This window comes from Staurois parvus, unplaced genomic scaffold (assembly GCF_062004578.1).
Source record: "Staurois parvus isolate SC_StPar_1 unplaced genomic scaffold, SC_StPar_1.0 ptg000996l, whole genome shotgun sequence".
Taxonomy (NCBI): domain Eukaryota; kingdom Metazoa; phylum Chordata; class Amphibia; order Anura; family Ranidae; genus Staurois; species Staurois parvus.
This window is the reverse complement of record NW_028318792.1, coordinates 625,175-641,956: the sequence shown is the minus strand read 5'-3', so window position 1 is coordinate 641,956 and position 16,782 is coordinate 625,175. Positions and strand designations below refer to the sequence as shown.

General features: G+C 41.2%; 1 protein-coding gene across 1 annotated transcript in view; it reads right to left on the bottom strand.

Annotated features, from left to right (window-relative positions):
* LOC149441382 (cytohesin-1) overlaps positions 1-16,782 on the bottom strand; it is a 76,808-nt gene that overhangs the window by 10,113 nt on the left and 49,913 nt on the right. The window contains exons 6-11 of the mRNA XM_089657416.1: positions 16,031-16,111; positions 15,820-15,932; positions 13,856-14,004; positions 13,316-13,428; positions 7,110-7,188; positions 3,395-3,466 (exon numbers count right to left, since the gene is read on the bottom strand). Coding sequence (XP_089513542.1) covers positions 3,395-3,466; positions 7,110-7,188; positions 13,316-13,428; positions 13,856-14,004; positions 15,820-15,932; positions 16,031-16,111 — 607 coding nt within the window. The remainder of the gene's footprint in view (positions 1-3,394; positions 3,467-7,109; positions 7,189-13,315; positions 13,429-13,855; positions 14,005-15,819; positions 15,933-16,030; positions 16,112-16,782) is intronic.

Below are 16,782 nucleotides of genomic sequence, written 5' to 3'. Positions count from 1 at the left end.
ACTGTTGTCACCTTCTCACCAAGCTGCTTGGCGATAGTTTGATAGCTCAGTCCAACCTTGTATAGGTGTACAATCTTGTCCCTGACATTCTTGGACAGCTCTTTGGTCTTTGCCATGGTGGAGAGTTTGGAATCTGATTGTTTGATTTCTCCTGTGGACAGGTGTCTTTTATACAGGTAACAAAATGAGATTAGCAGCACTCCCTTTAAGAGACTGTATCTAATCTCAGCTTATTACCTGTATGAAAGACACCTGGTAGCCAGAAATCCTGCTGAATGATAGGGAATCAAACACTTATTTCCCTCATGAACATGCAAATCAGTGCATAATTTGTTAGACATGCATTTCTTTTGAATTTTTTGTTGCTATCCTGTCTCTCAGTTGCTATTCTGTCTCTCTTTGTGAGTGGGCAAACATTCAAAATCAGCAGGGGATCAAATACTTTATTTCCTTCACTGTACCTTTTCCTGTTCAATCAGCCATTCATAGAATCTGTAGTACAGCTTCTATGAATGACACAAGATCTATGAATGAGAGGTGGGTAGATGATTGGTAGTTTTGCTCCCTCCATTCAGAGCTCCTGTGTCATTCATAGAAGGAGTACATTGGATGGGTGTAGTGAAGTAGTACTATCCCAAATTGAGTACAAAATGGAAGACCTTCTTATTTTGGTGGGATTTTAACTGCCTCCCGCCCGCCATATAGTGTAAAGACGGACGCAAGGCGGTTGTTTTGTTCTGGGAGGACGTCATATGACGTCGTCCTATTCTAACCGCGCATGCGTGGCCCCAGGAGCGCACAGCGCGGGGATCGGTGGTGCACTGTGTCCCTCAGACACAGCAGATCACCGATCAACGGAAAGAGCCGAAGATGTCGGCTCGGTCATGTGATCAGCTGTGTCCAATCACAGCTGATCTCATGTAAATAGGGAAATGCCGATTATCGACATTTCTCTCCTCACGAGCTGTCACGCTGACAGTTCGAGAGGAGAGCAAAGCCGGTAATCGGCATCACTCAGAGGGGACATGTACACTGATCATCAGGGCACTGATGATCAGTGTGCCCTGATGATCTGTGTAGCCCCAGCAGTGCCACCTGTCAGTGTCCATCAGTGCCAGCTGTCAGTGCTCATCAGTGCCATCTGCCAGTACCCATCAGTGCTACATCAATGCCACATATCAGTGCCCATCTGAGCTGCCTTTCAGTGTCACCCATCAGTGCCAGTCAGGGCCACTTATCAGTGCTGCCAATCAGTGCCACCTATCAGTGCCGCCTATCAGTGCTGCCAATCAGTGCTGCCAACCAGTGCCGCCTATCAGTGCCAGTCAGTGCCGCCTATCAGTGCCATATATGAGTGCTGCCTTTCAGTGCACATCACTGCAGCCTAATTGGCGCACATCAGTGAAGGAGAAAAATCACTTATTTACAAAGTTTTATAACAAAAACTAAGAAAAAACTTTTTTTTTTCAAACTTTTCAGTGGTTTTTGGTTTGTTTAAGAAAAAATATAAAACCCAGAGGTGATTAAATACCACCAAAATAAAGCTCTGCCACAAAAAAATGATAAACATTTCATATGGGTACAGAGTTGCATGACTGCGCAATTGTCATTCAAAGTGTGACAGCGCTGAAAGATGGAAATTGGCCTGGGCAGGAAGGGAGTATAAGTGCCCTGTAGGTGAGTGGTTAAAAGGCACAAAGAAACCTATAACAAGATTAATTTATATAAAACGTTAAAATCAATTTTTTTATTGTTCAAAAACATTAAAAATTCCCTGAGAACCACACAAAAGAGGCGGTTATAGGTATACATCACCGCCTCTATAACTGCCTCTTAGATTATGCACATGTCATGAGCATGTGTAAGTGTGAGCTGCTTTCTAGTTTGTAGCTATTTAGTACACTCGCTGAATAAGTCAATATAGTATGTTATAATATCTTTTGGCTGTTCATGAGGATCAACTGGTTATATTTGTGCACTATGGGGATTTTTAATGTTTTGTACAATAATAAATTGATTAACCTTTTTATATACATTAATCTTGTTATAGGTTTCTTTGTGCCTTTAATATTCCCACCAAAATAAGAGGGTCTTCCTCCATTTTTCATAGAAGCGGTATTACAATTTTTATAAATGACAATCTGGCAGGAAAGGGCAGGCATACTCAAGCTTTCTTTATGAGAGCTCTGGATAGTCCTTTAGTTGTATTAACCCCTGCAGCACTGGAAGAATTATTCTAAAAGAAGAGGAATCAGCACAAGGGACACATTATACTAACTGTAAGTTATGTCCCTTGAGCTGATTCTTATATTTTTATTTTAGCTAAACTTAGGCTTTAAATGTACCATGTTAGTCTGTCTTTACTCTCTCTACCTCCCAATTTCAATTCAATGCTAAAATGGAAACTAGTAGGACACCGCAACACATGAATGAAAAGTTTAGGGCTAAATAAAGCGTAGAAAACACTAAGTCATAAAATGGGAAAACTGCAAACGGCTTAAGGACTTGCCACTTGCCAAAGTTTCTGAAGTGTGCTGTAAGATGATCAATCAGACCTGTTTTACTAGGACAGGAGTTTTACTAATACATATCTCACGTTTTCCACAGCCTTTGCATAGATTCAAAACCAAACACATGTAGCAGTAAAGTAGACCATTAAAACCACGTAATACCCTGTTAACAGGGATGCCATGATATTTATACCAAGAGTGATCCTTTACAGAAGTGGTCTCCAAACTGTGGCCCAGGGGCTGGATGTGGCCTTTTTGCTTACCTTTATCTGGCCCTTGAGGCACTACCCCTCCCACCGACACAAGGCAATATTCCTCCCACTGACACCAACAATGGGACATAATTCCTGTCACTGATACCAAAAATAGGGCACTATTCCTCCCATTGACAACATTCGAAGGGGCACTATTCTTTCCACTGACACCAATGATGGAGCACTATTCTTCCCACTGACACTAGCAGCAGGGCACTATTCCTCTCACTGACACCAATGATGGGGTACTATTCCTTCCCGTGATACAAATGATGGGGCACTATTCCTTCCCTGCCTTGATACCAAAAATGGGGCACTATTTATCCTAACAATACCAATAATGGGGCATTGTTTACTCCCATTGAGGCCAGCTTATTTTCCATTCCCACTGGCCCTAGTCCAGCCCCCTAAAGTCTGAAGGACAGTAAACTGGCCCTTTTGTTTAGAAAGTTTGGAGACCCCTGCTTTACAGAGTAGCAGAGAAACATTATACTAACTGAACTCAGTATGCTCCATACTGTCCTGCTAGCAGAGAAATGTCATACAAACGGAGCCCAGTCTGCTCTATACTATCCTGCTGTCACAAGGATTAACATGCTTCATCAACTTCTTTTACAAATGAACACTCACAGGCTTCTTAGAATCCTCGACCTCCCGTATACTGAGGTTCTCCAATGGTATTATCCCACGGGGTTCCTTGTCCTACAAAGCAAAGTGTAACAGTCAATATCTAAACAGCACAGATTAACATGACTTTAAAAAAGATAACCCAGGTAAATGCATATGTAAAATAGAAGTCACAACAATTATAACAGAAAATACACCTATCAGCCATAACATTATGACCACCCAATATTGAATAGGTCCCCGTTTGCCATCAACACAGCCCTGACCCGTCGAGACATGAACTCCACTAGACTTCTGAAGGTATGCTATGGTGTCTGGCACCAAGCCATCAGTAGCAGATCCTCTCAGTCCTGTAAGTCAAAAGGTAGGGCCTCCATGGATCAGACTTGTTTTTCTAGCACATCCCACAGATGCTCCATTTAATTTGCAAAATTTGGAGGCAAAGTCAACACTTCAAACTCGTTGTTGTGTTCCTCAAACCATTCATGAACCATTTTTGCAGTGTGGCAGGGTGCATTATCCTGCTGAAAGAGGCCATTGCTATCAGGGAATACAGTTTCCATGAAGGGGTGTACTCGGTCAGCAGCAATGTTGAGGAAGGTGGTACATTGTTGGCACTATATAAATCCCGTGTAATAATAGTTTGTGCATCACTTTACAATATAAAAAGGGAGGCAGTACAATTACAATACAATTCAGTACAGAAGGAATAGGAGGGTCCTGCTCATGGAGCTTACAATCTAAAAGAAGGGGGAGGTGGTACAAAAAGGCAATAGCTGTAGGGGATGGTCTGATGGAGGTGACTCAAGTACAGTTCTAAGGTGGAGGTGGGGTAGACTTCCCTGAATAAGTGAGCTTTCAAAGATCGCCTGAAGGCAGACAGGGTGGCAGCTGACCAGACATACTGGGGTAGGGGGCTCCAGAGGATTGTAGAGGCTCTGGAAAAGTCCTGAAGGCGAGCATTGGAGGAGGTGACGAGGGAGCTAGAGAACATGATGTCTTGGGAGGAGCAAAGCAGGCAATTTGGACGATATCTGCAAATGAGGTTGGTGATGTAGCTAGGGGCAGTGTTGTGGATGGCTTTGTATGTTGTGGTTAGTATTCTGAATTTTATATGTTGGGTTAGTGGAAGCCAGTGAAGGGATTGGCAGAGAGGGGCAGCAGTCGCTGATGGGTTGGTGAGGTGTATGAGTCTAGCAGCAGCATTCATAATAGACTGAAGGGGGGATAGCCTGTGTAACGGTAGACCAGTTATGAGGGAGTTGCTGTAATCGAGGCGGGATATAACCAACCAAGACGTGAATAAGTTGTTTTGTGGTGTCATTAGTCAGGAAGGGGTGGATTTTGGAAATGCTGCGGAGGCTGAGGCAGCAAGATTTAGCCAGTGATTGGATGTGGGGCCAAAAGGAGAGGTCAGAGTCTAGGAGTACACCTAGCACCCCTGGCATAAGTGGAAGGACCAATGGTTGTGCTGTTGATCTTAACGGTAAAGTCACGAGTGGGGGATCGGGGAGGAGGAAATATTACAAGCTTGGTTTTAGAAAGATTGAGCTTGAGGGAGTGGTGTGACATCCATTCTGATATGTCGCTTAGTACAGGTGTTAAAATTTCGAGTCCAGACCTACTAGCCGGTCACAAAACTTACTCTCCACCAGTTGCCCCACCCACCTTGCCCAGGTCCGCCCCCAACCCCACCCTGGACCACCCAAACCCCACCCCCGCCCCACCCCCAGCCACACCCTCTTAAAGCTTATGAAATTACATTTAACTTTAGAATAAATAGTCCAAAATATAAAACTGTACACAGTAATGTATATCCCAGCTCCCCTGTACTCCATTATAGTGATATGACATGTATACAGTAATGATTATTGTATACATGTCATATCACTATAATGGTGTACAGGGGAGCTGGGATATATATTACTGTATACATGTCATATCACTATAATGGAGTACAGGGGAGCTGGGATATACATTACTGAGTAATGTATATCCCAGCTCCCCTGTACTCCATTATAGTGATATGACATGTTGTATACAGTATTTACTGTCCCGCCGAGTCCCCCGCGGCGGTGGAGAGGGTGTCTCCACTCAGCGGAGGACAGAGGACCTCTCCTGCACCTCTCCCCTCGGCGGCGGTGCCACAGAAGCCGGAAACCAGAAGTTGTAAACCGGAACTCGGCTTCACAATGAGGCTTAGAGCGCAGGTGCAGTCGCTTCATGCTTCATTTGTGCTCACCGCTCGCAGAAGCTCGCCACAGAGGAATTTCTCCTCGCATTTGGCAAGCGGGCGAGCTGCTTTTTCAAGCCCTGGCTTAGTATATTTGTGATATGTGAGGAGATTGAGGGGGTGAGCTGGGGAGTGGAGAGATATTTCTGGGTGTTGTCAGCATAGAGCTGGTACTAGAAGCCATGGGAGGTTATCAATTGCGCCAAGGAGGAGGTGTAGAGAGAGAAAAGAAGGGGCCCAAGGACAGAGCCTTGGAGTACCCCAACAGAAAGAAGAAGAGGAGCAGGGGAGCTGCTGTTGTATGTGTTGTATACTAAAGGTGCGCTGCGAAAGTGGAGTTTACTGAGGAGGAGCAGGTGGTCGACTACCTAGTACGACTGTTTGTTTTTTTTTTCAATCCTGTGTGAATAAGGCCTAAGAGTTAACTGACTGATTTTGTTTTTTGAGGTCTCCCATTATTTTAGGATTATTTATGGTATTTTTAGGCTAAACGTATAATTAAAGTAGTAATGGCTCCCATTCAGTATTTTGCTTGAAGGTAAAACTGCATGAACCACGATGTAATGGAGAGACTTGCTGTGACTTGTACCGTATCAGTCAAGTTAGTTTATATAACTACATTGAGCGTGTTTCCTGTACACGTGACAAACAGAAAATGTCACTACTTCAAAAGGAAAGAGTCCTCTAAAACCATATAATGATAAAGTGTTTTGAATACAGTGGACTGGGATTCCATTTTCTGATTAGGTAAATATATGGAGTAGATATCATAGTTTCTTATTATGTTAAATGGAAAACCTGTTAAAAGGAGTTCTTTTATTATTTAGTATGAACTCTGAGAATTATGAGGTTAGAGAGTTTTTAAGATTTGTATGCGTTTCTCAAATGTTTTCTGATGTGACTGCGAAAATAAAGGCATCAATGGATTTAGAAAGGAAGTGAAGAGATGCAGCTATGACCGACCATGCCTGGGCACTGCTCGCAGTTGACTGCAGCACAAACATGACAGCTTAGCCTGGGCAAGTGCTTTTGTTTGTTTTCATGACAAGGGTAACAAATAAAAGGAGGCAAGTGTGCCTATTGTGCCTAATAGAGGATAGAATATCTTTTAGCCCAGGTTCTTCTAACCTGTCCCATTGATTGCGGCTTCTTAAAACAGCAGCTTTTTAATCTTATAGTGTTGCATTATGTTGTAACTTATGGTATTCTATGTTTTTCTTATCTATATAAAAAGTATCTCAAGGGTTTTCTTTACTTTTAGTGGATCTCTGACTGCCTTTAGACATCATAGATGTCTGACTTGGCCATGTTACAGACCCATCTACAGTTGCTTTCCTTCTGATAACTTTTCAGTCAGGAAGCTAGCTTTCTTTCCTTATTATACTGCTTTCTACCATACATTTGCGGTTGATGAGGCCTCCTCAACATTTAGGTCTATCCATACGTAGGTAGGGATAATATCACATTTAAAAACATTTCTCTCACCGTTGTGTACTCAAAATAATACAGACAGTTGTCAGTCAGAATGAACCATCGCCTTTTCCATGTTTTAACACGACCTCCTGAAAAGTCAAAAGAGGAGTAAATGGCAGAAGACTTCAAAGTGTGAAAACAGTTATGCATGTTATTCAGTAGAATTTGACCGAATAACTATTAAAAAAGGTGACATGCAATAGCAAATGGTTGCCATGCTAAAGCAAAAGAGACCTGCATTCTTAAAAGGCAGAGGAATATGACTTTAACATCTTCCAGCCTGCAATCTATTAATGTTCCGCAGCACAATAAGCCATGCCAGAGATACATTTTCTCATTAAGAGCCATTAGTACTCCCTTTACCCAGCTGACTCAATCTCAGCACTCAGTGACAGATGGAGACCTCGATAATCAAGAACTAATCAAAGTGGTTCCTGATAATGTAATCACTATGTGGCAAATGAGGTTTAATGTTGATAAATTTAAGGTTATGTACTTGGGGGGCTAAAAATATGCATGCATCATACATACTAGGGGGAGTACAACTGGGGGAATCAATGGTGGAGAAGGATCTGGGAGTTCTGGTAGATCACAAGTTTAATAATGGCATGCAATGCCAAGCTGTGGTTTCTAAAGCAAGCAAAATCATCTCTTGTATTAAAAGAGGTATAAACTCCAGAGAGAGAGAGAGAGAGAGAGAGAGAGAGAGAGAGAGAGAGAGAGAGATAATATTACCCCTGTACAAATCATTAGTAAGACGTCATATGGAATATGCAGTTAAATTTTGGGCACCAATTCACAAAAAGAACATTGGGGAACTGGAGAAAGTAGAGAGAAGGGCAACCAAACTGACGAGGCATGGAGGAGCTCAGCAATGAGGAAAAATTAGAGGAATTGAATTTCTCTCTTGAGAAGAGGAGATTAAGGGGGCATATGTATGATCAACATGTATAAATACATCAGTGGCTTATATAGTGAACTCGGTGTAGAGTTATTCACCCTGAAGTCATCACAGAGGACTAGGAGGCACGCTTTATGTCTGGAGGAAAAGAAATTTAATCTCCAAATAGGAAAGTTACAACTTTATTTTCCTACATTGTAACTTTTTAATGGTTGAAATGGATGGACATTTGTCTTTTTTCAGCCAGACTAACTATGTAACTATGTCAAGTGATCACATCTAGGCTTGAGATTTTTTGAAAAAAGTCTTGAGCATCAGTTTGCAATACTATTTATTGGTGTAACTGTCATATACAGTTGCATTTTTTTGTTTTAGTTTATAAAGTAATTTGAAATGATAAAATATTTCTATAACATTTGAAAATGCATTCTGGTGATCCATATAATTCCGACCGGTTTACCACATTGTGGAAGCCAATGTTTTGAGTGACAGGGGTCTCTTCTAATTCGAAAAGTACTACCTGTTAATAGCTAAGAAATCTACCATTACACTTGGAAAGCTACTGGTAGGAGTAAAGTAGATTTCATCCCAGGAAATACTCAGTGGGACGTATCCTGACATTTCTCCAGTCAGGTTTGGATCAGTGTTTGACCATGAGTACTATGAATTAGTCAATTTCGGCCTTTGTAATTATATTCCAAAGACCTCTAACCTCAAATACCTTAATAAACTTAATTGCATGGTCATGGCAATCTAACACTGGGGGCTTTCTGACAGAACATAATGGAGGGAGCAGAATGATAAACAATCTGGCAGGTAATACTGGTCACATATGTGTTTCACTTGTCTAATGATTGACTTTGACATTCAGTTTTCACTTCTTATGCAGGTTTTCTTTCGCCTGGTCTGCTATAGATTTTTATAACATATAGATGTTATAGCTTATCCTAACAATCATGGCCCACAACATAGGTTATGCAGCAGAGCCACCATTTTTGCATTGTTAATTCGCATTCTTATTTCACAACCTTAGTTGAGAATTTACCAACTTTATTTGGGAATTTAATAAAAACACATTTGAAATGAAAAGTTGTGAGCAAATAATGAAAATGGAAAAATTTAAAACAGCTAATAAAAAAGAGAAGTATAGAAAACTCTATTTTGGCTATACGTCTATGTGTCACAGGAGTGCAGTTCGTTCTGACCCGTTTTCAGCCCACTGCCGGCTGACATTACAGAAATAATCCAGGCTCTGAAAAGAACCCCCCAAAAGCTTGGACCGGCAGCGGACTCAGTTTTTTTGTACTTTGCTGTATTCTACAGCTCATGATAGGAATATGTTCTCAGGGAAAGGAGGAGTACGCTTGTGACAGAACCAACCTGGACAGGGGCTTTTGGAGGGGACTATGTGCTAGCCTTCAACCCACCGATTATGGCCCATGGCAGAGATCGGGATTTTGACTGCTTTTCCCAGTCAGAGCATTAAAAAGAGCTGGGTCCTGAAACCCTTTAACTGTCTGGGAGTATCTACTGAGATTATGCATCCAGGAAGTCTCCAGAACAGTGGTGTGTCTGCAGGAACATTATGTCGGACAGATCGTGCAGACGCTCCTTCACCAGCCGAATATATCGAACCCCTCTTGGGCATATTTCTTATTTCACCCCGGGACAGCAGTGAATGTCAGTCTGTGGCGCTCTACTCTGCCCCTCCAGCGCTCACTGGTGTGCCAGGCTGTGGAGGGGCAGAAGTGGCTCACTTAGGCTCTCTGTGGTATGCTGAGAGACTGAGCCAGCTGCCCATCACAAATCCGGGTGAATGCCAGCATCATTGTCGGGATCCTTGCACAGCCTGGACCAGTTCGGTGAGGTAAACAGACAGAGGGCTTTAGCCTACTGTCAGCTGAATCTTGGTCACATTAGAGCAAAAATAAGTGCACTCCTGTGACCCACAGGAGAAGTAGGGCCAAAACAGCTTTGGCCATACTCCTCCTTTAAAGCACACACACTTCTGGAAGAAAAAGGTGTGGGGTTAAAATAGATGTTTGTCAGGAGAGGTTTACTGTATACCCAGTGACTCATGAGACAAGCTGGATGGCAAATTTTCATATGTGTAATATGTTGCTAAATGTAAAACACTAATTATAAGTAATAGCAATGTTTGTTGTCCAGCAACATAATATATACAGTACACTGGTGATGGAATAGCTGTATAATGTAATAACAGTGGTCTGCTTCTCAACAGTGACTACTGCTTAATCTAATTAAGGGTTTCTCTTTTATGTCCATGTATATGATCAGAGACTTTTAAAACCTAATAGTAGCATGCTTGACTAGTTCATAAATAGGAGAAGAGAAAATCTATATTGTATAGGTTATTGAGACCCCTGTTCGTCTTATGCATATGGAAAAAAAGAGGGAAAGAGTGCAGCAGCTGCCATCAGCAAGAACCCAGCAAAGAAAGGAAGCATTTTGTGCTTAGCACCCACACACAGTGAACATAGACAGTACATACCTCCTGCAGGGTGTAGGGAAAGAGGCATCCAAAATGCAGAAAACATACAATTAAAGAAGAAAATGACATTTTAAACAAATGAACATTATGCAACAGAATCCATTATGTTTCTGTAAATATCTGATCACTGCGCTATAGTTTGGGATTTCGCCAAACCTTAATAGTTACAACACAGCTGGGAAGGTGGGGTCACTAGTACAAAAATGCTCCCAGGAGGTCAGTATGCAGGACTTTTTATTTCTCTGAAAATAGGTGCAGGAACTCCACCAAAATCACCCTTCCCACACACACACACATACCCTCCAAACAGCATCAAATAGTAGGTGTGGTCTAATATAACTAACAGTGGGAGGATCTTAAAGGGGCATCAAATGCTGGGAGTACATTATGTACAGAGCGCAGAGTTTGGGGGAGAAGGGGTTACACACAGGGTTCAGAATTCAAGGCTGCACTCTGTGCAAAGTCTGGGGGTGCGTTAAGTGCAGAGTTTAGGGGTGCACTATGTACATAGCTTCTAACTTCAGTTTGTTCAATTAAGCTTTGACATAAAAACCTGGAAGCGAATTAGTTTCTGTGAAGAGCTGAACCAGATCTTGCACCATGCAGTTTTAGTAAATGATCCCCACTATTACTAAAAATCTGGGCACACAAAGGGGAACTGTAGCAAGACAAAAACTTAATTCCATAAGCTTTAACTATCACTAGGGTTGATTTACAAAAGGCAAATAGACTGTTCACTTTGCAAGTGCAGTTGCACTCTGCAAGGAATTTTCTCCAGAGTTTAGTAAATGAGGGGAAGCTTCACTTTGCAAAGAATACCCAGTCACATGCAGGGAAAATTAAAAACCAGCAATTTTGCTTGCACATAATTGGATGATGGAAGTCAGAGCTTCCCCTCATTTACTATGCTCTGGAGAAAATTCCTTAGTAGAGTGCAACTGCTATTGCAAAGTGAACAGTCTATTTGCCTTTACTAAATCAACCCCATTATGTGCCATAATGACCACTATTTTGATTAATGAGAGTCAACGAGAGTTGAAAATAATCAACTATCACTTGGTTAAGGGTCATTAAAGCTTAAAAAAATCTAAGCACAGTAACCCTACCAGGTTTAAGCAGTGTAACATTCCTTTGCCTCCACCTTCTCCTATGCTTTGCAAATATGCTTGTTTAAAATACGTAATTAGTACAGCAAGCTGTACTTCTATATCATTCAGACGAAATTGCTGCAGGTTTCATAGACCCGAGTGCTGAAGGTGCGTCTCCAAACCCCTCTGACACATCAAAGTTTGGGGTCTTCCAGGGGCGGACTGACAACTCATGGGGCCCCCGGGCAATAGGGGATCATGGGGCCCCTGTGTCCTCGCCCACACTTAAACCACACCAAAAAAGCCTACGAAAGGTACCAGGGGCATCTCATGGGGCCCCCTACTGACCACAGGCCCTGGGCAGTGCCCGAGTTCCCAAATGGTCAGTCTGCCCCTGGGGTCTTCAGCACTAGGGTCTATAAGACCTGCAGTGGTCATATCAGAGTGGCCTGGAAGTACAGCAATGTACTGCAATAATCATATCATGTTGCTGAGCAGATTTGCAGGACATAAAGAGAAATTATACATGCCAGCAGTGCTTTTCTGGCAAAAGAATGTTTAACGGCTTCAAACCTGGTAAGGTTCTTGTGCCAGGAGTTGGGCTTTAAGGTAAACTACAAATGTTACAGTGTAGTAAAATAAGCCTCCATTAATCTAAAGAGTGATGTCATCTACCTAGTGAATGCTGCAAGGATACAGGTTTTTATTCCTTGAGTAACATGCTCTGTGTTCTTCAAATTGTACTCGCTCTTTCTTTCCTGGAACCATACTGAGTTAAATAAGAACTGTCTGTAAGCCTTCCTTGTTTAGCTACATGTTTTTCCTGTTTCTGCTAGTAAAGAAACTTATTTATAAAAGGAGCCCCAAGACCATGACGAAGTAAAGCAAATTCTCCAATAATTCAGGTACGAGATCTGCGTTTTTGTTTTCTTCCAAAGATTTGTAAAAGGGGGGCTATTTTATCTGTAGGCCCCATTAAACATAGGGTGAGAGGAGCTCTTCCAATGCAGCTGGTCAGGATCTCTACATGAAAAATATATATAGGTGTAACATTTCTTTTGTGCAGCACTGACTGAAAATGTCTAGGTACACAAATCATTATGTAGGGATCAAAGAGTGATATGTCCCTTTTCTTCCTAATAAATGACAATGGGGTGACTTTTTGGCCCCAACAGTCATTAGTGATTTTTTTTCAAATGGCTTCTGGTGTATTCCCAAAATCAGAAGACTGATGTTCACCAGCCAAGCAATGGAAATGATCAGCTGATCTGGATTTATTTTTTAAATGATATTTTCCCTCAAAAACAATAGTTTGATAAAACTGGAGAATAATTTGGTTAAATTGAACTAAATTTTCCTTTTCAGTGAAAATTATCACACCACCCATTTAATGCAATCAGATTCTAAAAGATATGATTCTTTCATTGAAACAATCTGTAGAAAGGCATGAATTTTGTAAAAGGAAAACTATCCTGACGGTTGTTGGCAGTAGAAAAGTAAACATATCTCACACTGAAAACTGGGCTAGAAAATTTACAAATAGGTTCCTATACTAATAAAGGCCTCCAATGTATAACTGAAAGCCTGTTACCAGTATGTTCGGTATATATATATATATATATATATATATATATATATATAAACAAAAAGTACATTTTATACTTAATCAAGTAGGTAATTCACAATTTTACTAAAAAAGAGAAAAAAAAAAAACTCACCAAGCTTCAGCAACCAACCCTCACGGTCGGGATTGAAAAAAGTGTGTGTAAGGTCATTTCCATCATCCTCTGGAATCTTAAAGGGCTCATTCTTTATACTATCATACAGGTTCTGAGGAAAGAGTAAATTGAAAAAAGCAAAAAACAACTTTACCCCAAGTCAACTCAGTAAGGAAAACTCCATTGTGAATTCCTTGCAAGGTTTAAAGCGACTTGTGCTATTGTCAAAGGACGCTCAATGGTCACAGCGGGCGAATGGCAACATATGCCCCTTTCTTTTCTCATGGTCCCACTATAGATGGGCCAGACTACAGACATAGCATTTCACTGCTTAATGATGCAGTGGATCTGCTGGAAAACATCTCCAGTCAACATCGGAAAAATTACTAATAATTACTAAACAATATACAAAATATATTGAATATGTGTGTTAAAATGTAAAAAAGTATTCTAACTGAGAAGGGAATTAAAAGTAATCTAAATCAGTGGTTTTTGTTAAAAGCCCTATACAGTCTATAAATGCCCAGACTTGCACCTACCCTGAGCAGGTCCTCAGGTAGGTCACCTCCATCATTGATGCCACGATTCATGGATATGAAACGATCTGCAGCTGGTTTGTCCTTGACATTAGGATTGTGCAGGCTGGTGTTCAACATGATAATGGCAAAAGACAACACATAGCAGGTATCTGTAAGAGGAAGAAATAGCTTAATAGTGTAAATAATAAAGGGCCAAATTACTTTTTATTTGGGGAATGATGATCTAACCTCTCTTGTTCTGGTCATACAACCAAATTCAAAAGCATTTTGGTCACATGAGTTCTGCTGTATGGGAAGACTGGAGCAATCCAAAGTCCTATCTTGTCCTTCAGCAGAAATCATATTGCCAAATGCTCAATATTTTGGTAACTCTAAGTGTATCTAAGTGTATCTAAATTCAAGAACAAAAATGTAAATATGTATACTGCAGCCTACCAGTCCATAGATAAAGTGGCTTAACTAGTTTTCTTTTGTTCAGACTTTTGTTTTCCCTTTTATTTTCCCCTGTCAATGCTGCCAAGTAACACAGTTCCTGTCCTAGGGTGACAATGCTCACTGTACAACATCTATACAGGAGTAGCAGGAAGTGTGTTAGAGTGTACAGATCATCTCCCTTTTGCCTTTTCTCCATAACCCGTAGGGAGGTGTATTGTAGTTTTAAAACACTTCCTGATAACATTGCTTGAGATAACAGTTTGAAGTACCAGGGCAGCACTGTATTTCTGGCAGGGCAAAAGTATTTTTTGCTCTCATTGAACTGATATACCAAAAGGCTTTCAGTCATATATTTACTAGTTGAAAAAGGGAGCAGATAAGGGAAGTCCATTGTTAGGGCTTGGATGTCTCCTTTGTGTTTCTGGTTCCTCCATTAGCTGAAATCCTCCTCCATCACCCTCTGCCCACCCATTCATAAATACTTAGGCAGCCCATAGATGATTTGATTTTCTCTCCTTTAAACATGGGTGGAAGAAAAGAAAAATCGCTTGAATGCCTCTTGCAGTGCTATTGTGTCCTCCGAGCGGAGGGGCATAGGGGGCTTCCCAGCCAGCGGAACACAATGATTACTGCTAGCAGCTACAGCTGCTGGCAGTAATCGCATGTAGAAAAAGTCAACAGGTTGGTTGTACCCAAGTCGATCAAAGGATTGGCTTGGGTTCAATCAGCCTGCCCATACATGGAGTAAATCTCGGCCAATCCCTGCTAAACCAGCTGAATTTAAATCCATGTATGGCCGGCTTTAGGCTTTAAGTTCAGCTGTATCAGAAAAAAGTACTTAAACTTAAAGTGGTTCTAAAGGCTCAAGTTTTTTTTACCTTCATGTATTCTATGCATGAAGGTAAAAAACCTTCTCTGTGTAGCATTCCCTCAGCCCCCCTTAATACTAACCCAAGCCCCCTCTTGATCCGGCAATGTACACTGGAGCCTTGGCTATACTGGGACTCCGTCTCCTCATTAACAGAGACAGATGTCAATCACAGCCAGTCAATCACAGCATCTCTGAATTGACAGAATTTCTGCTGTCAATCACAGCCAGTGAGCCAATGAGAAGAGATAGGGGATGGGGTGGAGCCGCAGCTCCGTGTGTGAATGGATACATGGAGCAGTGGGTGCCCTCATAGCAAGCTGCTTGCTGTGGGAGCACCCGACAGAAGGGAGGGGCCGGGAGCGTCAGCGGGGGACCCGAGAAGAGGAGGATCCGGGCTGCTCTGTGCAAAACCTCTGCATACAGCAGGCAAGATTAGATATGTTTGTTATTTTTTTTTAAAATAAGCTTTTAGAATCACTATGAGTTAAGACATACATCCTAAGATAAACCTGAACAACATTAGATTGCTTATTAGCGCGTCATGATTACGTTTTGTGTTGCCTGTTACAAAAACCCTTTTTTGTACTTTACAGGAAAGTTTCCTAAAAAGAAAGAATAGAAGACAATTCCTGTGAAAAAACAGGTAAGCATAACGAACCTGTTGATTGAAAGACTCCTGGATTACACTGGCAGTACCGCTGAGCAAATGCCTCCATCATACGATCAATCTTTTGAGCCTCCCCTGGCAATCGGAAGCTCCAGAGGAACTGGCTGTGAAAACAGAAAAAAAACTGTTATATCAAGTATCAACAGAATAATTGAACAATATTTCCCCTTCTAAAGCTGTATGCATGATGACCCCAACTTACCGAAGTGCCTGAACTAAGTTGAGGTCTGTAAATTCATGAAGTTCCACAAAGGCATGCAGTATGCGAATGTTAAAATCATCTCTGCAGAAGATAACGTGGTTAGCAACGATTTACTGATCAAAAGTTAGCTAGTACTGGATTGCTGGCATTATTCTACAATCTCCAAATACCTAATAGTGTATTAAAAAACAACATGATTATTAACCCATATTTGATGGGAGTTCCAAGACTCTTCGAATCCATTTATTCCTGTCCAGTTTGTTGAGGTGCCTTATGTCACACATTAATGTGTGTTGCAATAAGCTTGTCTATTTGTTTAAATGAGCTGCTCCAATGCACCATAACACTTAAAAATGGATATGCACCTTTATTTATGACACTGCGCACCACAAAACATGGTATTGCTTTACTGCGTGTTTGAATTGTGCTGCAACTCATGTGTATTAGAGGTGCCTCACTTCACTGCATTTAGTTGCCATAAAAGATGAATGGCAACACAGCACATGCATGGTGCGTTGACATGCGTTATTGCAATGTAGGAATGTGAGCTTATTTTTTCAGTTTATTACTGCTTTTGCTTGCTGGTGCTTTATTTTTAAATATTTCAGTTTTACTGTTAGCAACTCAATAGTATAAATTAGTGTAGAAGATTTTAATTTTGGCTCTTTTGGCCAAAATGATTTATGAACTGAATATAGGATTTTTGTACTTTTTGTAAAATCCTTTTTTTTTTTTTAACCTTCAGGTTATAA